The sequence below is a fragment of the Cygnus atratus genome, chromosome 3 (genome assembly GCF_013377495.2).
Source record: "Cygnus atratus isolate AKBS03 ecotype Queensland, Australia chromosome 3, CAtr_DNAZoo_HiC_assembly, whole genome shotgun sequence".
Taxonomy (NCBI): domain Eukaryota; kingdom Metazoa; phylum Chordata; class Aves; order Anseriformes; family Anatidae; genus Cygnus; species Cygnus atratus.
In genome coordinates, this window is record NC_066364.1 from 879,043 (window position 1) to 905,442 (window position 26,400).

The window sequence follows — 26,400 nt, forward strand, 5'->3', positions numbered from 1 at the left end:
AATTACGTGGTGACTGGTGGTAGGAGACGAGGGAAGGGCTTAAAGCTGAGTCAGGGGAAGCTCGGGCTGGGCGTTAGGCAGGGGTTTGTCACTGGAAGGAGGGTTGTGGAGCGCCGGGATGAGCTCCTTGGGGAGGTGGACACGGCCCGGAACCTGTTGGGGTTCAAGAAATGTCCGGATAATGCTTTTAGGTACATGGTTTGGTGCTTGGGGATGCACGAGCTGTTGGACACATGGTTTAACTCCTGTGTGTGGGCAGGAGTTGGGCTCAACGACGGCCCCTTCCACGGCAGGACATCCTGTGGGGCGTCCAGCAAGGCACCGAAAATAAACCTTTATTTATTAATATTTATTAAAAGTGGCACAAACTCCTCAAAGCTCAGGGCTCCCGGAAACGGCTCGGAGGGAGCCGCGCCCCACGATCACCTCACGGGGGCAGCCCCTCCCCTCCCCAGGGGCTCCCCGCGCGACGTCACCCCCCGGGAGAGACAGGCAGCGCCCGCGCCCAATCGGCGCCGCGGGGAGGGGCGGGACTTCCGCCTGGGGCGGGCGGCGAAGGGGAGGCAGCGCCGCGCCCTTACCCCCCCCCCGCGCTGCGCTCCCCCCCTCCCTCCGCGTGACGTCACCGCGGTGCAGCCTGCAGCCTGCTGCCCGGCAGGGGCGGGCGTGCGCGATGACGTCACGGCGTGCGCGCCTCCGCCTCCCTCAGTGCCGCCCCCCCCCCGCCGCCCCCCCCCGCTCCTGGCGGCCTGCGCCGTTACCGAGCCGGGAGCTCCGGGCAGGGCCGGGCCGGGCCGAACCGAACCGAACCGAACCGAACCGAACCGGGCCGGGCAGGGCCGAGCGGGGCCGGGGTTATGAGGCCGGGCTCCGCCGCTGCCTCCCGGTGAGGAGCAGCGAAGGCCCGCGGCGGCGCGGGGAGCGCGGCAGGAAGCCATTTTGTGGGCCCCCTCCTCGTCGGCTCCTTCCTCCGCCGTTCCTCCTCCTTCCTCCTCCTTCCTCCTCCTCCTCCTCCTCGTCGCCGGTGCTGCCGGCAGGGGCGGGCCCGGTGGTGAGGGCGGCGGGGGGCCTGCAGCGGGCCGGAGCGGGCGGCGGCGGCCGCCGCGCCTCCTCCCCATGGCGAAGAAAACGTACGACCTGCTCTTCAAGCTGCTGCTCATCGGCGACTCGGGCGTCGGCAAGACCTGCGTGCTCTTCCGCTTCTCCGACGATGCCTTCAACACCACCTTCATCTCCACCATCGGTCAGTGCCCGCCGACACCCCCGCCCCCCCCCCCCCCCCGTCCCCAAAATGTCCCCATGTCCCCCTGTCCTCCTGCCTCCATATCCCCGTATCCCCCTGCCCCCATATCCCCCTGTCACCCCCCTGCCCCCTTCCATCCCCAGCCGTGTCCCCAGTGTCTCACGCCAGGGGCCGGATCCCCGCCCCATGTCCCCTCCCCAGCCCCCGGTCCCAGCTCCCTCACCGTGGGCGAGGGCCGTGCCTTCGCCCCGCTTTCCCCTCGCCTGCCCGACGCCCTCCCTCCGTGGCCCCGCGAGGGGTTTTGCTTTCCCTCTCCTCGCCGCCGCCTTGTTTTTGCAGATCGAGCGTTGAGGTCGGCGGCTTCAAACCTTCTGGCCTCGGCGGCGATTTAAGGGAATTAATGCTTCCACCGCACCTTGTGGTGTAATGTGTGCGGGCACCGGCCGCACGTCGGGGAAAAAAATGAGTTGGATCCGGCTTTTTGTGGCCGATGGAAGTCCCTTAAACCATTGGCAATGCAGCTGTTGACCAAGGGTAGGAGAACACGGTGCCAGCGTGAACCTCAGCGCTAGGTGCGAGCACACGCCTGCGTGCTTCCTCCTCAGTGCCCCAACTTTACCCTGAAAATCATAGCTCAGAATTTGAGACGTAAAGCAGACGCTCGCAAGCAAGGCCTTGGTAATCTGAAGCGAAAGGAAGGATGTCTGGGCTTGGAGGGCAGCGAAGCGCCAGGGAGCAGTCGTCTGGAAGCTGTTGGGGCTTCAGCTCGCGGTTTTGCTGAGGAGTTCTTGGTCGGTGGGGGTGGGGGCGGTGAAGGTTGCTTAATGTCAACTTTTACCATCCCATGCCTTGGCTACTGGAGGCTGTGTTTATTTTGCTGCTGGGGCCGCGGCGTGGTTCTGTGCTGCTTGGCAAGTTGTGCCGTGGATCACATGGCTCCGGCGCTGTCGGAGGGTGCTGGGAAGGCTCCTTGCCATTGGCAAAGTTAGAAGCAGCCAACGTCTTGGTTAAGAAGGCAGCAGGTATTTATATATATATATATAAATATATATATATATATGGTGGCTCTTGCTCCAGAGGGCTTGTGTTTTAGTGACCAGTGATTTTAATAATGAGTTCTCGGGCTTCATCGTTCGGCAGGTTTTGAGGTTTCTGGTAGAGTATCACCAGGTTTAGCAGCAAACGCGCACGAGCGGAGGCTGAGGGTGTTCCTGAGCGGTCGGACCGAGCTAGACCAGCGGGTATCTCTGGAGTAGGTAAAGTGTAGCGCGTATACACTACAAGACAAGTTTCATTTCCTAAATTTTGAGCTGAATGTCTAGGTATGGCAGCAGCAGGCACCACTCGAGGTGGGTTGCTGGGTCAGAGGGTGTCAGGCTTTCGTCTTCGCAGGGGAATTTGACAGATTTGGGGTTTTCCGTGTGGTGCTGAATTTCAGGCGCTTAACTGCATGAAGGTGGCTTCAGTGCGTTGTTTCCTGAGTTCTTCTGTCTGCAATTGCTTAATGAGGAAACCTGGTGGGGAGGTGTGCGTCTGTGCAAGCAATGCCAAGTGAAATGGGGACTGTTCGCAAACGCCTTTAAGCGCAGCCCAGCCACGAGGGAAAAATCCTCAGCTTTTGCAGCGGGCTCAGACACCTGCCCAGTTGTTGTCGGCATCGTTACAACAAAGCAATCCAGCAATCTGCCTCAAAGTGAGCTTTCTCAAACGCTCTCAGGTTTTCCTGGTGCAGCAGCGGCAGGAATACGGGCGATCCAGGAGGGGCACGTGGCCCGTGGAGGTGACTGCTGCGATAGCCTGACCCCTGCTGCGGCAGCTGCCCGGGCCGGGCGGGTTTCGCAGCCGAACAGGAGACGTTCAGGAAAGAGCTCAGACGAGTCTTTGACCTGTAGCAACAAGGAAATGCCGTTTCCAAATCGCTTGTGTACGCAGCAGGTGACATTGAAGGCGACTGGCTTATTGGCTGAATCTCTCCTTCTATTAAAGAAAAAAAAAAGAGAGAGAGAGAGGGAAGCCACCTTAGGAGCTTGTTAGCTCTGATTCATGCCTCTGTGTTTACCCGGAGCTCCACCAAGAACCTGAGATAGCGAAGCACGTAAGGTGTGCTGCTGCACGGGTGGCTGGGGGCAGGGACGGGGCCGGCCCGCGTAGGAGATGGGTCTCGGAGACTGCCGGAACTTGTCCGTGTGCGTGAAGGGTGTGTGTGTGTGTGTGGGGGGGGGGTCAGCTCTGTCAAAGCAAAGGCTCCTCTGCGTATGTAAATGCAGACGCAGGAATGTGCGTTCCTACTTCACGTTAGCAACTTGCATGCCCTGACTTTCGCCCTCGCGCGTTTCAGGAATGGGGTAGGCACGATGCACGGCGGCAGCTCGGGTGTTTGCTGCCCGTGTGGTCGGGGAGGCTCTCTTGGACTTTGCATCGCTTCAATCTAATATTTCCTGCTAAGACAGCAGTTAGGCTGCTGATGTGACGAGGTGCGCGTGTGAGTGATTTCATTACCCCGTCTGGAGGCGCTATAAATAATCCCCGTGGCCCTTCTGCAAGAATCCCTAAGTCATCGCAACCTCCCCGCGGAGAGCAGGGCCCTTCTCCTCCGGCGCTGCTGCTCGCAGGTGGAGAGCGACCGAACGAGAGAGGGCTCGGCCTGTCGCGAGCCGTTTCTGGGTCTGGCAAAACAGCAATTCCGGGCTGCGAAAATGGCTTTGATGTTTCTTTGTAAGAAGCGGCGGTGACTGGGCAGTTCCGCTTCAGGGGCGCTCCGCCGCCGGGTCGGGTCTGTCGGTGGAAGCTGCTCCTGCGGCCGCCCGCGAGCGCGGTGTGGGGGGGGCCCCCGCCGCCTGCCCCTGTCCCCAGCCACCTCCTGAGGTCCTTTGCTCTAGGACCGGCAGCGTAAGTAGCTTCCAGTCGATACGTGCTTAATTTCTCGCAGTCGATTTTTCTTGGCACCCAGCGCGTCAGGCTGGTGACGGCTGGAAGTGAACCGTTGGAAAGGGTCCGGCAGCTCCGCAGGCGCGCGGCGAAGCCGTGCGGGGGGGGTCAGCAGGTAAAGCGCCAGCCTGGGCTGCCGGCGCTGTGAGCGGGTGGGGAGGGCTGGCTGCCTGAAGAGTTCAATGTCAGAATGAGCTCAAGCACGTAATTGCTATTGTTTGACTTGTTTGACGAAGTAAAATGCAAATTAAGGTGAGTCACAAGAAATGTTTTCCCATGAAACCTGAATGCTTCTAGTGATGTACTCCGGGGGACAAAGAGCGTGTAGTCCTTGTGAGAGCCCCTCTGGAAACCAGTGGTTTTGGTAAAACTTTGGTGGGTCGTAGCCCACGCTGGAGATCCGGGTGTTCTCCCTGTCTGTTCTTTACTTGCGAGGGCTGCAAGTCAGCGTTTGAGCGATTCTACAGATACAAAGAGATGGAGAAAAAGCAGCAAGATTTTGAGGTTTGATCGCTGCGTGTTTTATTCTGAATACGGGGAGGTCTTGGTGCTGGAGCTGTGCTAGGAGCGTGCAACACCGCGTTCTTTTAAGGGCAAAGGTATATGAAAACTGCTTGCTGATGAAATTGGTTTTTCTCTCAGCTTGTTTTCATTTTGTAATTTCTTTGGCCTTTATTAGAAGTGATTTTGAGCGCTTGCTTTGGAATCGTTGTATAATGGTATGTTTAGATAGTCAAATTTAAAGAAGTCCTCAGATATCAAAAATATAACTAACGAGTTTCTGCTTATATCTTGTGAGGTTTGTCTGCCTGTTACTGTAATATATTAATATTAGGAAGGAAGGAGACCCAGACAGCAAACGGAGGGAAAAACTTGGTAGGCCGTAGGGAAACAAATCAGTCAGAAATTGTTTTGGATTGCCAAAGCGCTCTTAGCTCCGTGGCGGTTGTAATGAACCGACCTGGATTCCCAACTTCTAGGGTCCAAAAAAAAAAAAAAATCGCAGTATTTCTGCAGCAGTAGGAAGCGCTGGCTGGCTTCTGCCCCGCGTTCCTTTTCTGTTTTCTGTACTTGTGGCAGCAACCAGCCTCGGGTTCTGTTCATGTCGCGCCGAGGCTGTGCTCAGTCCGTACCCGACTCCTCGCATGCAGCGGGCGAGGTAAGAAAAAAGCCCCCAGAGCGAAGAGCAGCCCCCAAAGCGAGCAGCCCCCAAAGCAAGCACCCCCACGCCCCGAACTCCTCTCCAGTCACTTCCGTGGCCTGGGGCGCAGAAGTCACCAGACGGGCAGAGGTGCAAAGGCAATTCCTGCACGTGTAACCGAACGGTGAATAACCGAACGGCAAAGCTTGCTGCCGCAGCAGCCCTTGGAGGGCAGGACGTGGATGGGTTCAGCGTGGAAGCAGAAAGTGGCAGTGGGCGCGTCGGGGCTGCCGCGCACCTACCGTAGGGGTGCTCCTCCTGGGTGCCCCCTGGGAGGGCTGCCGAGCTGGGGGGGCTCCGGGCGGGATGCGGGGCAGCTCCTGGGGCCACGGATAACAAACAGCAGCTTTGGTGGCGTGTGCCTGGCGCCGCCGGTCGGGGACACGAGGACGGCTGTGTGGGGAAGAGCCGAGGGACGGAGCTGCCTGAAGCTTTCCGCCATCGCCGTTTTTCAGCTGGGCTGCGGCCGTTCCCCGATCTGGCTGCTTAACGTCACCACGTAGAGGTGTGCTGGGGGTGTGGGGACACCCGGGGGGGTAGAAGTCACGCCGAGAGGTTACTCGGGCAAACTGATTTTATGGCGGCTGTCGCGTGATTGACGGCCTTTGGTGGCCGTGCCAGCGTGTTCCCCGCGCCCTTCCCCTCCCGGCCCCTGCTACGAAGCAGGACGGAGCCCTCGGCTGCGCCCGCTGCTTTCCTGCGCTGCTGCTGTCCCTGCCCCGGGGCGGAAACCCTGGGCGAAGGGTGAGAGTGCTGCTCAGCTCCTCAGTGACGTGCACGCGGCCCGGCTGCTCCTCCGTCCGTCTGTCCTTGCGCTGACGGCTGGTTGTGCTTGCCCGCAGGCAACAGGCAGCTGGTTCCTGGGCGTGCTGAGTGCCGGGAGATGGGGGGGATTGGGAAGGGGTGCGGGTGGCGGCGGCTGCAGGTAGGGCAGCACCGCGTCCAGGCTGAAGGGTCGCATCAGCGCTAAGAGGCGCAGCTGAAGAGCGAACGGAGTCAGTAATGTTTCCTAGGGTAAAAGCAGGTTTCGGGTTCAGAGGGCAGGCTGAATTTGGCAGGCTGTCTTCGTAGTCCGTAGTCCGTTCTTGGGTTGTACAAGACCGAGTGAAATGCCTGGTGAGGTTGGAAGGAAACTCGCTCGGGAGCAGGTAGGCGGGGGTGTAGGTGCCGGTCACTTGGGCTAGATGATCTCCGGCGTCCCCTCCAACCTCGGCCCCTCCGTGATTCACAAACCAAGGGCTGTTCTGTAGCGCCTTGCTTGGCGCTGGGCACGGCCGGGGGGGCAGGGGAGTGCTTTCCCCTCGACTTCCCGATCTACCTCTTCCCAAAAGAAAGCGTTTCTCCTGTCTTTAAACCGCAGATGAGAAAACGCCTCATCTCTTCCTGTCCTTGAAGTTAGCATTGGTAATTAATTAGAGAACCGACTGAGAGTCCGTCGATAAACACTTAACTGGGGGACAGGGAAAAAGAAATCCTGACTCGGAGGGTCTCTGCCTTAGCCCCTGCTGCCCCGAGTGCCGAGGCGGCAGCAACACAGGGCTTTGCCCTGGCGGCAGCTCGCCCTCGGCCTCCATCCCGGAGCCGGGGAAGGGCAGCGACTTCTGCGCGTTGGCCGCGTAGCGGAGGAAGAGCCGGGGGTCCCGGGGAAGGACGGCGGCTGGGGGAGCCTCGTCCTGCCTGGGGCTGAGCCCTGCCCGGCAGGGAGATGGGCCGGGAGCCGCTCGCACGCGCTCCCCCCGCGGCAGTGCCCTGCGGCCCTTCGGCTGAGGGACCCGATGAGACGTGGAAGCGTCGGGTCTGCGTAACGCGGGGTGCCTCAAACGCCGCCCTGCGCCAGGGGCCCGTCAGAGCCCGGCGCCGTGGGAGTTCCCTGTGCGGTGGCGCGGGGGCTGCAGAGCGAGCGGGGCCGCTGCACGTCGCCTCCAGCGCTCCAGGACCGCGTAGCCGTGTGGGGCTTTCTGCGCCGCGTGGGCGTGACTAGAAGCCTTGCGTGGGTCGAAGTTGAAGGCTCTGCGTGGTTTTGCTCCTTTCTGTAGCTGAAACAGCTCGAGGCTTTTTCCCGCTGGGATTGTGACTGCTCCGTGCTGTGTTGTGTGGAGAGACGCCCGTTCGTGTCTTGCGCTTCCTCAGTGTGGCTTGGCGCTCCCCGAGAGAGGCCTGCTAGCGTGGCCGCTGCTACGTGCCGAATGTCTACGCCAACATCTCTGCTTGTACAACCCCTTCCTCGAGGATGCTGTCCTGACTGGCACCTTGTGCGTCCAGACTGCCGGCTAGCTCTCCAGGTCCCAGATACGCCGAAGCATTCGTTGGAAGAGGGGTGTGCCGGAAACATCTCTTCCAGGTGACGTGAGTCGGGTGGCGTGCTGCGCTGTGGTGGGAGTTCTGCAGCGCAGAAGTCTGACGGGGCTGCGATCGGCACCTCCCCGAGTGGGCCTTGGCCCCGGAGCTGAGCTTCAGAGCCCTCAGAAGGTCTGAGCGCCCGGGTGGGCGGCACCGTTCCTCTGCTTGAGGTCAGGGCGAGGTCCTTGCCCATCCTTGGCTTCACGAGGGTCTCAGGAGGTTCGCTGGAGCTGGTTTGTCGAGCCTTCGTCTCCTCTGTGGCTGATGAGATCGGACTGGTTTCTGTTCCGTTGCGGCAGCGTGCCCTCGGCAGCACGCGCCTGGTCCTGACCAGAGGCTGTCCCTGCTTCTGAGGTGGGTTTGGCTTCCCCTGGTCCCACCAGCACGCCTGTCTTCTGACGATGAATCGTCTGTACTCGAGATGGTCGGTTATTGACTTGAGGCGTCTGGACACGCGAGTTACCGTGCCGAGCTCGGACAGTGCCTCGTGTCCTCTCCCCTGCCTCCTGCCCTCCTGATGTCGCCACGCTCCGGGTCCTTCCTCCCCACCGAACCCCGTGGCAGCTGACTTCCCTGTGGCTAACCGACTTGGCTGCACTTCTAGAAGCATTGCGGATCTATAGTAAATGTCTGAACTCTATAGTAAATGTCTGAACTTCCGCGAGTAAGAAGAAAGCTGAACGTGCTGGCAGCAGTACTGAGGCGCTACCAGCTCCTCAGGTAGCGGTCTTAGTTTTCTGTGCTCCCAAACCTGCTGCAGCCTGCGTCTTACCCTCTCGCTCCTGTTTCTGAAGGGGGTTTCTTGCAGCGTGACTGGCTCGTTAGAGGCTGAGCTGTCCGCACGGGCTGGCTGTCGGGGCTCCTGCGACTGGGGCGAGGCGAAATCAGAAATGGCATCCACCCGAACGTGGCAGCACGTACGCCTCTCCCTCACTTCAGGGGAAGCTCAGAAGCGCGGTGTCAGTATAGCTGTCTAATTGTTGGTTCGGGGGATCCCACCACCACGTCTGTTTCGGGAGGCGTGCTGTGCTTTCATCTCAGCCCAGCTTTTTGATCTTGCCAATAAACGACAGAACACTTTTTTTTTTTTAAACTGCCGGAGTTTCTGGCAAAAACAGAGGTAGCGCTGCTAGCTCCGCGGCTCTGTGCTTACTGCTGGCGCGCGGCACAGCACGGCCCAGGTGTGAGTTCTCCGGAACATCTGCGCTTCTCGTTCCTGGTTTGGTGACCAGGGCTGGTGGCTTGCACAGAGGCGTCTCAGGAACTCCCCCTGTGACAGCGCGAGGCTGCTGGTGGCTGCTGGTGGTGGCCGTGTGGCACAGGACGTGTGTCCCAGTGCGGGCTGCGTTGCCTGCACTGGCGAGCTGCTTGCCTTGATCCAGCCAGGAGGATGCGGCCCCCAGTTCGGGCACGGGGGCAAGGAGCAGCGGACACGGGAGCGCTGTTGTGCGGCTGGACGAGAAGGGCAGAGCCGAGGGGACTGCTGCCCTCGGGGTAAGGAAGATCTCTCCGGAAGGGACGCTGAGCATCCCGAGTTAACGTGTCCCTGCCCGAGGTGCTGTGTCAGAAGCACTCGCTCCCTGCTCCACGCCTGTGGCCGTCGGTCCTGGCTGCCAGGACGGGGCCTGGGGGGGGGCTGAACTTGCCGTGTTTGAGCCGCTGCTGGCTGCGATCAGGAGCGCTGCGGTCTGGAGAGATTCCCCTTGGAGGTCTGAAGAGCTCCCTTTGGTCTTTGGGCGTTAGGAAATGGCCCCAGCTTTGTGAAGAGCTCCTGACAAAGTTTAAGAGGTGGAAGAGCCGACGGATGAAGAAGGCAGTGACGTCTTGCTCAGAGCCGCTTCCAGTGCTCCTCACCTAGCTTTTGGGGGACCTTCAGCGTTCCCGCTGTGGCCAGCGCTGTTGTCACCCTCGGTTTCAGCCCCTGAGACTTGTGGTGCTGCTGGTCCGGCTGTCGCTAAAATTCTCCTTTAACCTGAACTCTTTGTGTATGTCCTGACGTTGTTTTCCAACGCAGCCCCATTCGGTGTTGCAGCGGGATGCTGAGCCGCAGGATAGGTGCCGTCGGGAGCTGCAGCAGCCCCGTGCTGGGACAGGACAGCTGACGGTGCGACCTCCGCTGGCTCCCTGCAGGGCAAGGGGAAAGGGATTTACTCCGTGGGAGTGGAAAGCGGGGATCTCTGGAGCTGTCTTGTGAGCGCACGTCTTCTCTCGTCGGTTGGCACACGGCGCCCCTCCGCTGGGGCTGAGGGTTTGCGCGGTGCCAGCCTGGGGCTTTTTTCCTCCTGCAGACGAGGTGTAACCGGCCTTGTTGCAGCGTGCAGCAAACTGGAAGCATCCGAGCGAGTCTCGTGGCCTCCGGTGCTGCCTTGGGAGAGAGGCCACGGTGTTGGGTAGCAGGAACTTGTGATTCTAGGCAGTGCTGATGGCGTTCTCCCAGTTCTTTCCACCCTCCTCAAAGGTACGCGATCCCTGTTTCTCGGGCTCTTTCCACGAGTTCAATTGGAGTGTAGCAGGATCAGTAATAATTACCGAAGGCGATAAAAACTTCCTGACAAATGCGATGCTTCTGGGCAGTATTGCAGCAGTGGGCGGTTTTTTTTCCTCCTTTGCTTCAGGTTTCCTGCTAAATAGCCTGGGAACGTTGCTGCTCATCTTTGTGCTCACTGGAGAACTTCAGGAGGCTGGGTGGAAACGTCTGCAGGCGTAGAACTTGGTCTCCATGGGGTGAGCGAGGTGGCGTCACCAGCTGCTCGCAGCGTGGAAATGGTCTTGGAGTCCTGGGAATTGGTTTAAACCAGAGATGAAAACCTGCACTGCTTCGCCTCTGTGAAGGCTTCTGATTCTTGATGCTGAAGCGTTCCTAAAGTAAAGCTTTTTCTGAAACCTGGGTGTTGGAGTGAACGTACGTGCTGATGCTCGGTAACGGAGAGCACCCTAAATCACACGGCGGCTGCTTCAGGCACGTGCAGACCGACCTGCGCCCGTGTCGTGCAAGCCACGAAGCTCCGGTTTGCGCACGCTATCTTTAACACCGCACACAATGCCGTTCTTCGGCGTCCCTGTAGGAAATCGTAGGCGCGGCCTTACCCAGCAGCTCTGCATTGAAAGCCTCTGGCAGAAGGGCCTGGGTCACAGCCCCTCGCCAGCCCTGGGGGACGGGGCTGCTGCTCCTGGCGGCGGTGCCTCCGGCTGCCAGCAGTGAAAGCCCCGTGCCGGCCGCCGTGGTGTGCTCCAGGTAGCTGGAGTCAGCGGGGTAAGTTCATGAATGGTGGCAGCATTCACTGCTTTTAGGGAAAGAAACCCGTGTTTCCAGCAATAAGTCACAAGTACGTGCGTTCCTTCTCGTGGGCTGGAAAAGGCAGCTTCCCGGACTGTTTCACCAGAGAAAATAGATAAAAGTTCAAACGCAGTAACTGCCTGGCCCTCAGAAAAATGCGCTTCTGAAAACTTCACCCATCCTGGGAAGCACGTGAAGCATCGCAGACTCAGGTCTCAGGTAGCGGTGATGACTGTGGCATGCAGACAGACTCCCGAACCTGTCTGGAAATGACGGAGGAGTTCCTGACCCTCCAGTTCTGCTGCTGGAAGCTGGAGGCGGTCGCGCAGTCCCGTGCTTTGCTTCGGTGCTCGGTGCCTTCAGCTGTCGGCACGGCTGAGGGACTGCAAGCGCGCGTCCCAGCACCGTGCCTGGGCTGCAAGCGGCAGCGGTGGCCTCTCCTCCGTGAGGTTAGCAGTACGGAGCTTTAATTCCCCAAACAAAAGGTAACCGGCCTTAGCTTGGGCGTGGCAGTGAGGCGTAGCTGCAGAGAGCTTGGAGGTATTTGTCTCTCATCCAGGGGCTGAATCTTCTGCTGACCTCCAAGACCCGTAGGTGCTGCTCTGGCGGAGCTAGTGCTGCTGCTCAAGCAGACAGAATGGATCCGCTCGCCTTCTTTCTGTGCTAGCCTTCTCCTCAAGCTGGTGAGTAGAAAGTAGCCAGGGTAGGTGTTGACTTGAGTTTTATGTTTATGTAGTTGAGGACAGAATTACTGTTACAGCAAGGAGTGACAAATTTTCTGCTTCACAAATAGCAGCAGCGTGCACGAAAGCAGATTCGTGTGCCGTGTTTATTTTCGAGCTGACGAATATAGCGTGAGTAGGCTAAGGCGCCCATGAAAAGTGATCTAATCAGATGCAATCGAACCTGAACATCCCTAGCGCATGTGCCTGGTGGTTTAGGACCCGTGGTTGCTACGTCCTGTGGGGGCAATCAGCCTGCAAACGTGGAATTAAGTGACACTCAGCAGAGGTTACTGCTGCACGGAACAGCTCTGGAGTAGTGGTTCTTGCTAGAGCTTTGCCTTTTTTTCCTTACTACCTTGCGAATAAAAACCTTATTGTCTCTCTTGTCTCTTGGTATGCATAAAAGATCACTAAAATAGCTCCTTTGTTCATTTTCTTTTGTTTTGGTTGTGGGAGCCTTGTGTAAGGTTTAGCCTCTGGAATAACAAAATGAGAAAGTTTCTTTCTTCTGGAAGAAGTAACGGCTTGTGCCGAAACTGAAACTGTTGGGGGTTTCACAGACATAAGCGGCAGTGTAGGTGGTGTCAACAGGAAGCTTCAGTTTTCTTTCTGAGCAGAGATTTTCTTTCCATGGGCATTGGAACTGTACTTCCACGTGACTTCTTGGAACTCCGTCCCCAGGAGGAAAATGCTGAAGTGAATGCTGGCCTGTGGGACCCTGGCGGGCTGAGCTGCCTGCTTTCTGTGCCCCCCTCCCCTCCTTCTGCACCGTGTGCCCCGCCAAGGACCATCACCGAGCGTTAGAGGCTGCGTACACTTGGACTCCGTTAGACAAAAATCGAATTAATGCTTATTAATGAGTGAGGGAGGAGAGGCTGAGAAGGCTTCATAACCGGTCCTGCCTTGAAAATGGCTTCTGTCCCCATCTTCTGTGGCAGGTTACTGGCACCAAGGTGAGACCGAACCGTTTTCTGGGATCTCAACCTCAGTGTGCTGGGTGTGAGCATAAGGGAGACTTGCTGCACCCGAAATTCATGGCTGTCGTGCTGACACGTTATAAACCGGAGTGGTGCCGACACGTTATAAACCGGAGTGGTGCCGACACGTTATAAACCGGAGTGGTGCCGACACGTTATAAGCCGGAGTGGTGCCGACACGTTATAAGCCGGAGTGGTGCCGACACGTTATAAACCGGAGTGGTGCCGACACGTTATAAACCGGAGTGGTGCCGACACGTTATAAACCGGAGTGGTGCTTACAAGTTAAATGGGCCAGATTTCAAGTGCTGGCAGCAGCTGCCGCTTAGTGACATGGTTGAGGGGAGGACTTGGTTCACCACCCCTGGAGGTCTTTAAAAGATGGTTAGGTGTAGAGCTCAGTGATACGGTGTAGAGGAGGACTTGTTAGCGTTAGGTCAGAGGTTGGACTGGGTGATCCTGGAGGTCTCTTCCAACCTAGATGATTCTGGGATTGAGGCCCGGGGCCTGCATCCATTTCGGGAAACGCTCCTTGCCCCGGTTACCTCCTTCTCTCCTGAACCTTGCCCGGGCTCTCAGATGAGAACCAAGAGATCAGAACTGTGCCACCAACACTCAGCTGGTTGCAGTTGTGGCCCCGTGAACTTCGCTTGCCGTCCCCCGGCTGGCTGTTAGACGTGGCCGTGCCGTGCTGCTCGGCGCTTCGTGCTCCGGAGGCGCTGCGGGGCCGGTGCTGGTGGGTACGGCTGCAGCAGCCGAGCGCTCCCCCCAGGTTGCTTTGCCGGGGATGGAAAGGCAGGTGCTGCTTCCATACCTCCTCAGCTGTCTCTGTCACCTTAAACCACCGGTGGTGCGTTTGTTAATCGCCCAAATTGTGGCTTGAAGTGCTGAGGCATGAATGCACGTGCTGCTTCCCCCACCCTTTGGACGTGGGGGCCATCACACCTCTCAGCGCCGGGAACGGGCTTGTTTGGAGCTCCTGTAGATGCAGCCTTGCTTCGTTAAGTACCTCTCCCTACAGACCTGCAGCGAGGCACCTCTGATTGGTGTTTTTAGGCTCATGTGTCTTAGTTCCTCCCTTGGAGATGTCGTTATCCTAATTTTACAGGAATGGTGTATTGTGTAGTGATCTTTGCAAGTAAACCTCGTTATTAGCTTTTGGTTTGCGGGTCAGTATTTAGGTGTACGCAGCGGATAAATACAGTAAGGGAGCCGAGATGTGCGCGGTTCCTAGAAGTCACTGTCCCTTTCGCTGTTGAGCGTGGCAGTGATGTTTTAGAACATCTCCCAAGCGGATGCACGGGGTGGGACCTCAGCTACAGCTGTGAGCCGAACGGTGACGCTGCCTGCCTGACCCGCTGCTTGCTTGGGTTGGCTGCTTTAATGCCAGGTACGGGGGTGAACAGCACCTCTCGTTGTAACCGATCCGTTAAACATCTGAACAGTGCCACTTCAGGAGAAGCAGCCTCGTGGAATCCCAGATTTCTTAACGCCGTTTGCTTCCTTAGAGCCTTCTGAGCCCTAAACGTGTGGACAATTGCCAATTTTTTGAATACAATCTGTATTTTAAAAAAAAAAGACTGGTATATGGAATAAACAATTCACAGCACCTCTGCCTCTGTCCTTGACGACTTGATGTTTCTCACTTGAATGTTGCCCTCAAGTGCTCGTAAAGAGTTTCTGGTAGCGATACTGACTTTGGTGGTGGTTTACTCCAGAGTTAAGATGTAGATGTTAACCCGTGGTTTTCGTACAAATCTCTGATCTTTGAGGAGGTTTCAAGTGAGGCTAGGAGGGAAGAGAGTTTCTGGCGCGCTGCGCTGGAAGGCTGTCGTCTTGACCTAGATTTAATATTCAGCCTTGAACTGACTGATGCACGAAGGAAGCTTGCATGCTTACAGCTTGTCTGCCGCTTTGAAGGGAAGTGGGAGCACTTCAAAAAGAATTTCAGGTTAGGAAAATGTCATTCCGGATCTTGTAAACCTGAACTTTGCTGCTTCTCTCTGGGCTGTGGCCGTACCGTGGGGCAGCCAGCTTGGAAAGCTCTGGTGAAGCCGCAGCAGAGCGAAGATCCCCTCCTCCTGAAAACTACGAAGACGTGAATGAATTCAAAGAATGCGGCCTTTCTCAGATAAGAGGTCAGGCTGGATAACAATGGCCTTCTGTGGTTTTGGGGGGATGATAAAAAGCCATTTGGGCGGATCTGTCACCCAAATGAATATTCGGCTGGGTCCCCCTTATCGGTAGGTCAAGATGATTTGCATAAATCCAGCATCCCTGCAACGCCGGTCTCATTTCAGTTGCTTGTTTGTAATGTGAGGCAGCATCTGGAAGCACAACGAACGCAGGCATCTGGGCTGGAAGAATGTAGGTCACACTAGAGTTGCTGCCTCACAGGATTGTCATCTGCTTCGTGAAGAATTAATAATTGGGAGGGGATGATCTGGCAGCAGTACTACTGCTGCTGGCCTGCAGTCTCCCTTACGGATACATTCCGGGGTTGGTAATGTATTGATGCAGTAATAGTGAAAATGAGGCTGTAGAGAGTTTTATAAAGATAGTACAAAATCGTCCTGAAAAAATGAGGGTTCAGGAAAGAGCTGTGGGAATGATTTGGAGGGACTGAAAATCTGCTTCAAGGGAGACTTACGGAAACCTCCCGTTCAGCTCAACTCCTGCCTGAGTTTCAGGTCCTGTTGGACTTCATCAGTCCGCTGAGAAAGGAAGCAAGCTCTTATGTTTTGGGCTTTTTTTTTAGGATCTCTAGTTCAGCAGATCTGGTTCTAAACATTAAAGGTAGGTTGATTCTTTGGATTTTGAGAATCTACTGCGTTCCTCGAAGGAGAAGCTATAAGTGAGCGAGCGGTTTAAGATGCACAGCGAGCAAGATGTCTGGTCGTAACGACTTCTCTTGATAGCTGCTCTGCAGCAATAGCAGTTTTGGGGGTCCTTCATGTACGGAGACAAACCCGAGATTCTCCCGTGGGTCCTTAGCAGTTGGAGGTACAGCTGGTCTCCTCCATAGCTCGTGCTTAGTTCAAACATCACTGAGACAAACTTGCTCCGTATAATTTGCTGTCGAGGTGGTGTGGATTGAGGCTGGTCTCTCCATGACAAAGGAGTGAGCGCTCCCTGAAAGGAGGGAACCAAGGCAAGGCATTTGTTGGTTACGCAAATAGCGCCTTGCTTGATGAATGGGCGGCTCACGGAGCACGAGGGAAGGTCCTTCCTGAAAGGAGAAGCCTCCGAGTTCCAGATCCGAGGACGGGAAGACTGACAGCAGTGACTGGATGCATGGGGAAAGAGGAGCAAAGAAGTCTAAACCTAATCTCATCGTTTGTGGCTGGTGGAATTATACTGATTGAATCGTGGTTTAAACCATTAAGATGGTTTCTCGTTACCGTTCTCACGTGTCCAGCTTGATGAGAACTCAGCTCTCAAACAGAGCGCTGCCGCCGTGGCTGTCTTCCTGTGCCCAGTCGGCGTGGAGCTTTCTAAGACTCCTGGAATTAACCAAGGGTACGTTTCCGGAGATTTCATACGAGATGGGTATTTCTTTGTTCAGATGTGACTAAGTGAGTGCTAAGTTGTCATGACTTGAAACCTCGCAGAGCAGGACGAGTGAGTCCTTGCTGCTCTTCTAGTTTGCACACTCTGCGCTGCAAAGCCTTGGTGCGGGGCAGATGAAACCGATGAATTCACTGCTTTGGTGCTGCTGCCACAGAAACCGCCCCGAGGAGCTGGGGGTGCCCCAAGGCCAGGCTGGATGGGGCTGGGGGCAGGGGGTTGGCATTAGCTGGGTTGGAAGTGACCCTGAAGCCCAAACCTTTCCAGGATTCTGTGATTCTGTGAAATAGTCTGGTTATATCTTTAGTCCTGTGTCACGCTCCTGGTCACTGAATGTCAAAAATCTTGGAAACAAAGATTTAGGAAAGGACGGCAAAGACAGCCGAGAGGTACAAGGAGTCTTCCTGAACAACAGGAGGTGGGTCCTCATGGAAGCCATTTCCGAGCTTGTGAAGGCCCAGGTGATTGGGAGTCGTAGCGTGGATTTACCAGGGCAATCGTGCTTCACCATCCGAATTGTCATCTCTGCTGAAACAGCTAGATCCCTGGGTGAGCGGACAGCAACGGGCATTGACCTTACCGAGGCTTTTGGCGTGGGCAGGAAGAGCATCCGTGTAACCCAGCTGGGACGTTGCAGTCCCATGCTACAGGCATGGGAAAGCGGCTGGGTCCCGGCTCAGAGCGGTGTCGCAGCTCTGGGCGCTGCCTGCGGGGTGGTCCCGAGGGGGCGGCGGATTCCCAGGGGGCACCTGGGGTGGGGAGAGCCCAGGCCGGGGCCCCCAGGGTGCTGCCGGGCCCGGAGCCCCCGTGCTGTGAGGAGAGGCTGCGAGAGCTGGGGCTGCTGGGCCCGGAGCAGAGGCGGCTGCAGCGTGAGCTCGGTCCCCTGGGCCCTGCGAGCCCTGCTGACCGCTCCCGAGGGTTAGCTCGGGACGGGCACTCGTGGTGCTGGCACACGGTGCGGGGCTGGCACTGGTGAAAGTTCAGTTATCGAGTGCTTCTGTCCTAACAGCGTGTGTGCAGTGGGTACGCCGAGTTATTTATAGCTTAGTTTGATTTGCAGCAGGTCGTTTGGAGTTATCGTAGGCTAACAGCAGAAATCAGGCTGCTGGACCCCAGGTATTTGGCTGGTAAGAGATCTGTGTTGGCCTGCCCTGGTCTCCATCCACCTCTGGCTGTGTTGCTCTGATTGCACAGTAAGCTGCGTGCTGTGTTAAGGCTTAAAATTCTGTTTTTTTTCAGAGAAACTAAAATTATCTTGTGAGCAGGACAAGAGCGCAGCGTTGTGGTTTAACCCGGCGGGCAGCTCAGCACCACCCAGCCCCTCGCTCCCCCCTGAGGTGGGCTGGGGGACAGAACGGGGAAGGTAAAAGGGCAGGAACTCGTGGGCTGAGGTGAGGACAGCTCACCAGGCCAACAACAGCCGCACGTGCGAGAAGAGCAAACCAAGGAGCTCGTTCCCTGCTCCCCGTCGGCAGGCAGGAGTGAAGGCAGGGCTCGGCACGCGTAGCGGCTGCTTGGGAAAACGCCGTCATCCCTACATCCCGTCCTTCCTCCTCCTTTCCTCCCGCTTCTATTGCTGAGCAGGACGCCCTCTGGGATGGGACATCCCTTTGGTCCCTGGGGGTCAGCTGTCCTGGTTCTGTCCCCTCCCGGCTCCTTGTGCACCCCGGGCTCCTCGCTTGGCTCCCCGCAAGCTGCAGCAACCAATCCATCCGTGCGTTATCGCCACTATTTGCATCAAAAACCCAAAGCACAGCTTCGTATGAGCCCCTGCAAAGAAAATTAACTTTATCCCAGGCAAACCCGTGACACACAGCCACTGACTGGTGGCTGCTACCTGGTGTGGTTTCCTTCTCCTTTTCCCTGTTTTCCTCCCAACCTGCTCCATCCCCTAACCAGAGCAGGCAAGTTCAGAAGCACCTCGTTAGCTTTTGAAAAAGGTTCTGAACGGTGCCATGAAATCCCTATCAATTACTAAATGTATTACTACCTTTCTTTTATACAGGTGCCTCATTTTTGCTTTGTCTTTTCGGAGGTGCCCGCAGCGCTTGGTGCGCTTGCAGGTTTTAGTGGGAGGTCAAGAGAAACTTTGCCGGAGAGCGTGGCTTCCTCCGTGCGTTAGTCTGCAGGTGGTGTAGCTGTTTTTATTGAAATGGAGATGTGAAAGTTGATTTGAGATGAAGCTTGCACCAGTCTTTTCAAGGGGAGGAACTGGGATCGTGCTTGTGACTGTACTAACCACAACTTTTGCCTGCGTGGAGCTTTTCTTCTGCCGTGCAGCTCCTTCCTTTGATCCTTCCCCGGCTCCGCCATCTGCGGGCAGGGAGCACAGCCTGGGCCAGCACCACAGTGAGGCCAGAGGTGCCTCGTTCCTCTTTCTCCTTCTGAAACGAGCTGCATCACGTCCTGTCCCGAGGCCTCCAGCCCACGAGGGCTGCCTGACCCGTTTGTGTCCTGCGGCAGGTGATCCATGAGGACCTGCAGCGCTCCTCGAGAGTGACAGCGGAGCTCGGTGGGGCCGTGACACTAAGGGCTCTCTGCGGATTGTGATTTTTGCAACCTGTGCCTTCAGCGATCTTAGTTTTCGCCGTTCCAAAACAAGGTGGGAGCTGTTCGTGTTGCTGGTGGGTTTGTGTTAAACAGTGCTAGGGTTTCTGCTGCTTCAAAGAATTCATTGCCATGTGTGAGTGTGGAAGAGATGCGGCCTCCCGTGTATGCGTGCGTACCTGGGAGCTGCCTGTGCTGTCTGTAGGTACGCACGTGCACAACAGAAAACCAGCAAGTGTGTCTTTGAAGTGAGCTTCCCCTTGGAAGAGGCAGCGAGCCTCACGCGCTTGGCTCCTGAGGTTAGATCCCTTTGAAAGCTGGGCAGGAGGGCAGCTGCAGCACCGTAAGACCAAGAGGACAGCTCTTTGTACGCCTTCCTACAAAGCTACGAGCAGAATCGGTGTTGCTGCTTGGTCTGGACTCAGCACCGTGCGTGTGCAGGTTGTCGGGCTCGGAGGTGCCGATTCCCTCCCCATGGCTTTGGCTCGGCCACTGGTTTTCTGTTGTGGCCGCGCTGCCCCTTCCCCACGTAGCCGAACGTGTTCGGTGTGATCGGGGCAAAGAGAAGCAGCTCAGATGCAAGAGATCTCGATTCCTGCGGAATAAATGTCTCGCTAGACAAACTCGATGTGACCTGAAGTACAAGCTCTTTACGTGGACCTGCAGTTTCTCAATATCGCCCAAAAGAAACCAAGTCATGCTGAAAGTCATCCTGACGTTCAGGTTTCTGCATTGTCTCCGGTGATCTCATTCGGACTTGGAGTGAGCAGGAGCTCGAGACTTTGTCTAGCGAATCCTTTTATTGCTCCATTACAATTATCTCCTGGGAAAGAAAACTTCACGAAGAATTAAGAGCTGAAGAGATTGACCTGGTAGATAGGGAAGTCCACGCAAGCTGTGAGCAGCTGGGGAGGAGGACGTGGGTTCCAGCTCTGCTTAGAGACTGGTTACGAGAGCTTTCTCTCCTCCGTAGCTGAAAGCCGTGCTTTCTGCCAGAGGTGGCAGATCTCTGCTCCAGGAGGAGTTGCCGTGAGGCTGTGAGGCTTGTCCCAGCTGGCCTAGAGCTGCCTGTTGCTTACCTCATCAGCTGAATTTTGCTCTCGATGATAAAACTTTGCTTTCGCTCGAGCTTTTGCCAAGGGATGAGACTGTGAACACCTTGAGTTTCTCTTCCAGAACAGTCTGAGTCACGATCAGCGTGCAGACCTGCTGAGGATTCCTCGTACTTGGTTAAGAAGATGCAGATCTTACCAGGGGCACTGCATGGTGGGTGCTTGTTTTTTTGCTTTGCACTGCAGTATCAAAGCAGAGTTCAGCTGAAGTTTTACTAAGAAGCATATAAAAAACATTATTTTGAAATAAGTCTTTGGATATAAGGTTCTTCGCGAGAGATTGGTGCGTGCGCTTCCACGGGTCTCTGCCGGGCTGGAGTCGGGTGGTGCGTGTGTACCTGGGCACACAGCGATCCTTGGCGTGGCGCGTGCTGTTGTTCTCTGAACTAGTCTTTTTATCTGGATCTTGCGCCCAGAACACCTGTTTTAGCACCAAATGCGAAGGATTGTTGCAGCACAGTCCCAGGTCCCGGTGTCGGGGCACTGACGCTGTTCTGTGGCAAAGCTGTGAAGGAGGGGTGGGGATTTTAGTCGCTAAACTCATACAGGCAAGGCCTCTGAGAAATAGTGCTGGTACTGGCGCTGTCGCGTGTGGTTGGGGAGGTTGTGTTCATCCTGTGTGGGTAGAGTACTCTGCCTTGTAGGGTGAATCTTTTCAAAGACCTAAGCAGCTACCGAGATCCCCAAGAGTTCAGTTAAAACCAGAACTCCCGCGTCTCGTCCGATGTGCCTGTGTTGGGCTTTCTTTGGAAGGAGAAGGTGTATCTGCATCTGAAGCTTTCTTACGAGATATTCGATCTGAAGTATGATAACAAACTGCTAACAAACGCCAATGTCTGCGTATTCCTAATAAAGTAGCATTCTGAAGTATTAAGGCTCGTACGCAAGGCTTAGATTGATCTCAGAGTTTATAATTCTCAGCTGTACTTGGGAGGCTACTCGCTGGGATGTTGGAGGACCCACTTTTTATTTGTGTTGCGCTGTAGAGGTTAATAAACTCAATAAAGCAGCGTCTGGCTTTGGAGTTCGTTCCAGAAGTCATCTTCTGCTTAAGACCATCTTGTATCAAGTCTGCCTTGAGAATCCTGGGGTCTCATAATCAAAAACTTCTGCGCGAAGGAGCCAGGCCAAGCTCAGCAAAGGTCTCTGCCCCAGAGCTAACTTTGTAATTTTAAAAACTTGCAGGCTTCGTCGCTGCTGTATTTTCCTGCTTGAGCTGTCTTTTACTGCTTTTTTTCGCTATTTAAATACGAACATCTGAGGGCTGCAGGGCCGCGCTTCCTCCTTCCTTCACGCATTCAAAAGCGTTTCAAGGAGGCGTAGCAGGTAGCTGCCTTTCTGCATGGTCACCCCGGCTTTGCTTATGCTGGGATGTCCGAAACATTGGCAGTGAAGGTAAGGTTTATGTCCTCCTGCAGCTGTTAAGGCGCTTGGCGGAGCTCTCCTCGCTCTGGTTGTCTGAGGTGGGTTTTGGTGCACCCCTGAGCCTCCGGGGAAGGTGCTGGGGCTCGGGCTGGGGGCTGCAGTGTTGCTGCCGGCTGGAAAAGGATGCAAGCAGAAGAGGCCATCCGGTCTTTATCGGAAAATGTGACTGTGGCTGGAGTTCAAGTAAGAAAAACGCTTGGTGCCAGAGCCTGCGAGCACAAAGGTGGGTGGTTTGAACACACTGGGGCACGAAGTGGTACACGCTTGCTTTTCTTTTTCCAGTTGCAATTACACGATGCTGTTACAGTGTAGCTGCGAGTCAAATACTGAAATGAAATACAGAATAGCACATAACTAAGGGTGCTTACGATGGGAAGTCGATGGCGCTTGCCCTGCAGGTTCGCCGTCAGCATCCCGGTGCCGCAGCATCCCCGCGCTGCGCTTCCTGCTGCCCGGCCTCCCCGGCTCAATGGTGGCTTTGTTCGCAGAGAATGCCCGCAGAGCCCCCGCTGGCTGCAGAGGGCCAGCTCGTCGTCTGCCGCTCTGGACTGCAAAATAACTTTCCCCTTCCCTCTCGCGCTGATGGCATTCTGCCTTTCCCTTTTCAAGAATAATTGGAGTGTGATTTAGCGAGAGGAGAGGGTTCTCTGCAGAACCTTGGCAGGGGCCTGGGGAGGTGTAAAGCGATACATAGCTGGGTGCGGTGATTGTGAATTTAACGTCCTCTGTTCTGCTGTCGCAAGTCCTGGGTCTTCGTTAACGTCTTTCATCGGAAGCAACGGAAGCTCAGAAGGGAGGAGGAAATAGCTCTGCGTTCACCGGACCTTGGGTGGGTGCCCTTACCCAAATGAAGCAGGCGAGCCTTCTCGAGAGCGGCAGCGATAACCGCTGCTGGTACAGAGACTTAGGAGCTGGATTGCAGTGGCCTGGTGCACAGGGCTGGTGCTGCAGCTTCCAGATCTCCTCCTGGCCTCTGTGCTGCTCCTCGTCCCCTAAGGCAGGCGCGTGGCGGTGGCCGGCAGCGTTTGTGGGACGGCAGAGGCTGTGCACGTCCTGCGAGGTCTGCTGGCGGTGGTGCTCAGGCCTTGGTACCGCAGGGCCAGGAACCAGAAGAATCCAGATATAGCTTCTGTCTTCTTAAACCCGTCAGCTCTTGGCCAGCCCTGGGCCCGTGTAGGTGTCGCTGTACGCGGCCGGTGCTTGCAGTTCCCAGGAGCGAGCCAGAGAGCCACGAGGAGGCTCCCTTACTGAACCCCGTGAGCTGTACCGGAACACAGCAAATTCCAGGTTTTTGTTTGGAAAGGCGGCGGCGTCTTGAAGGCGCAGTGGGCTGGCTGTGTACGTCCAGGTTTTTCTGTGGATTCCGGCTTCCCCTGTTGAATTTGGTGAATACCTTACCAACAGTTGATGAGGAACTCATTTCGTGCTCATCTTTAATTCAGTAGGTCTGTCATTACCCTCCTGTGATAGTAATATGCCATTCAATTTTTATGCCTGTTACCATCTTAAACTCCTTCCTGAACTTGAGTGTTCCTGGAAGCTCCGTGCCTGTAAGGAGCTTTCTCCGAAGCCTCTGTTCCTGCAGCACCAGGGAGCCGAGCGCTTCGCTGGGGAGGCCTGGGGCGAGCATCGCGGCCACGCCGACGGCCAGTTCTTCCAGTCTGCCAAAGCCACCAGGCAGGCAGTTGGAGGCGGGCAGTCCTCTCTGTTGATAGCATCTCTTCTGCTTTGAAGGCTGAGCCGGTATTACCTTGTAATTGCAGTGGGAGCTGAGCATAACGTGGAATCGGAGGTTTGTTTTATCCCCAGGTGTTAGAGCTAGCTAAATCCCTCTCGGTGCGGAGGAGAATTGACTTGTTTGGGTAGGTCAGCCGCTCGCTTTATCTTAACGCACGCCCCAAGTGGCTGTCAAACATCCTGCTTTATCTGGGCAGGACCTGAGAGCAGGTGTCGCTGCCTAGAATACCTTTATTTAAGATCTTTTGGCAAATGCCCTGGGCGTTGGTTTGGTACTGCCGATAGCGTTGCTGTGGAGCGCCACATCGCAGCAAAGCAGCTTGGCTGCGCGTGGCACCGCGTGGGGATGGTAAAACTCGGGCTAAAGGGTGCTTCTGGTCGTTCGGCGGGCTTGTTTCCCAAGCCAGGTACGTAAGATGGCAGCTGTACTGCTTCGCAGTTGTAACTTAGTGTGAGTAACGCTGTGCTGCCCGGCTAACGGGGAAGAAAATGGCACACGTACCCGAAAGTGATGCGTGCGGGCTCCAGGCTGACGTCCTAGGGCTGGTGAACAGCCCCTGCCTTGCGTACAGCTCCTGCCGTGAGTCGCTGCGCAGCCTTGCATCCCTGAAACGGGGAGCTGTGCCCTTCTGCTGCGCAGGAGCTGCCGGGCTCCCGGGCCCAGCCTGCCTGGTGCTGCGTCGCTCTGGGGGAGCCATCGGTTCGCACGCGTTGCAAGCGTGCAGAAAGTACAGGAGGGTACAAAAGGGAGCTTTCACCAGCGTCTTACCCAGCAACGTGCGTGTTTCCCGGTCCCGGACGGAGATTTCACAGAAGGTGCACACAAGACTGTATTTGCTTGTCCTAGCACATATTGCAGGTTGGTTCTTGGTTCTTGGCAATATTCTCAAATATTGCATGGGTTCCTGGTTACTCTGTGAAAGTAAAATGCTCGCCCGTTGGCCGTCTGTCTGTCCTCTCTTTGTTGCGCAGAAACAGCCCCGCTCACGGAAGAAATAATCAGCTACCAGGAAATAATCAGCTACCATTACATCAGCTGTAATGCTGCATGTTGCAGTGCTGACAGCCGCCCCGTGTTTTTATTCTGTCCTCAGGATCGTTGATTTCTTATTTGGATCGTCCTCTGCCCGGTGCCTCTCGCTCTGGTAGACAGTTCATGACACCAGAATTAGTAATGAAAATCCCAAATGCTGGCTTCAGGACTGATCGTGGCTAGCGGCCCCTAGTCAGTGTGATGGGTTCTCCTCTCCCGAGTCTTCTCAGGACAGCGGTCCTTTGTCCCCTCCTCAGCCAGCCCCCCAAACCTGCTGCCGTGCGGGGCCCTGCCACGTGCTGACCGCTCCGAGCTGTGCTGAGCGGGTCGCGAGCACTGGGATCTGTGGCTGGCGTTGCTCTTACAGGTAGGTTGCTCGACCGAGATTAATAGAAAGGAGAGAGAACCTCAGGAAAAAGCCAGGCTTTCTGGAGGAGTTTGTTGAAATGGCGGTAGCACGAGAGTTAGACGTGAAAGTGTAAAAAGGAAAAAAAAAAAATCTCCACAACATTTCGTGTCATTTTTCAGCATACACAAAATATTGCGGCTTAGTTGTTTGGGGGAAGACGCTTTTTAAAAAGCAAGAAGCAAGCTGGCTGTTTTGGTTAGCATTTTAAAACCTAGACTCCCAAATTTTCTTCTTTAGGAGGTTCTCAAAAAACTTGCAAAAAAATGACGTTTTTCTTAGAAACAAGCAAGAAATGTAAAAGGTTTTGCAAACCAGATTGCCTTAGGAGCGTTACCTGGCGGTGTCCCGTGGCCACTTGGGGCCACCCTTGGGGCCTGGGGGCGTTGGAGGGCGCCTGCCTGCGTCCAGCCTCGCGGGCACCCCGCCTTCACCAGGAGGGCCAGCAGGAGGAAAAGCTCTTCTTGTGTCTGGAGCCGTTCTGAGCTGATGTGCAATTGCTTTGTTTTGTAATTAAATACCAATTTTTTTATTTGTTTGTTTGTTTTAGGGATAGACTTCAAGATTAAAACTGTTGAATTACAAGGAAAGAAGATCAAGCTGCAGATCTGGTGAGTAACAGGCCCACGAAGCTGCGCGGTGGCATCCTGCTGGGCGGCCTCCTTCAGCAGGTTTTTGGGAGAAGGGTTTGCTTTTTTGGGGGTTACATGCAGGAATGTAACGGTGCTGGTGTTGAGTATTTTTGGAAGCAGTAAAGCTCTCCTAACCTCTGTTCAAGAAATGGGGAAGAGATCTGAGTGTTGCACTTAGAGGCACTGCAGCGGGGCTGCTCTGTTGGGCAGGCTGTTGGCAAGTCAGGATCCTCGTAGTGTGTGATTTAGTGGGAGGTGTTTAAAACTGGAAGCCTTAAATTAGGAGTCGCCTCAAATCTTGGACTTTAAATTGACTAGTAGCCTTCCTCTGCATCAGCAAGAAAGTGCAGTCACTCAGCACTTACTTTATAGTTTTCCGTAGTAAACCAGAGAGTTTCTCAGCTGGCTGAAAATGTGACTGCTGTCCTGTTGGAAAGTCTGACACGAAGCAAAACTTGCACTGCTTTCCTTTAGCTTGTTGTGCCTGTCCAACTAGTGATTTTCTTTATTCCCATTTTAATAGCCCCGTGACAAGTCAGGTCAGGAAGCTAATGGCTTCTCCTAGCCTGCGTTTTAATTAAAACTCCCTCTTCAGCCGAGTATGTGTATTGCTGATGTGTTCTCCAGCTGCACTGAGAGTCCAGAACTCGCTCCTTTTGTCCCCCACTAATAAAAAATCTTGTCCTGCCTGATGGTGGGGTGTCTGTAGGTGCAGAGCTCTCGGCGCTCTGGCCGTGTTCTTCCTCTGCCTGAGCAGTCGCTGCAGTGCCCGAGGACTGTTCATCGGGAAGGATGATCGTTCAGGGATCTGTCTTCCTGCACCTTCTCTGAGCTGTTTCTCATATCCCAGTCCTGCAAGAAATCAGACAACTTGGTTATTTTGCTTTGTATCCCGCAAGGGAGCGAGTTCCCCAAGTTGATTTTGCTGTAGGAACTGCGCAGCGGGTCGATAAAGAAGCACGTGGATGGTGAAGCAGCTCTGCGCTGGAACGCTCCATCAGGGAGCCACAAAGGGTAACCAGCTCCACAAGGGCAGCGTTTGAGATGGAGATGTCTGCAGGAAGATGGGTATAGATCAACTGGGAACTGAAAGCAGAGCAGCGAAAAGGAAGGGACTGAGAGCATTAGCTAAAGAGGCATTCAGGTGTAATAGAGCTTCATCGATCGACTTGCCGGGCATCTCTCGCTCTGATAGCAGCTCATTAGACTGCATTCAGATTTTCAACCCAGATCAAAGCACAGCTTCTAAC

General features: G+C 55.6%; 1 protein-coding gene across 1 annotated transcript in view; it reads left to right on the plus strand.

The window, feature by feature from the left end:
- Positions 1-734: 734 nt before the first annotated feature.
- The window catches only part of RAB10 (RAB10, member RAS oncogene family), a 43,511-nt gene continuing 17,845 nt past the window's right edge, over positions 735-26,400 (plus strand). Inside the window, exons 1-2 of the mRNA XM_035568303.2 lie at positions 735-1,243; positions 25,069-25,129. Of these exons, the coding sequence (XP_035424196.1) occupies positions 1,117-1,243; positions 25,069-25,129 (188 nt within the window). The 5' untranslated portion in view covers positions 735-1,116. The remainder of the gene's footprint in view (positions 1,244-25,068; positions 25,130-26,400) is intronic.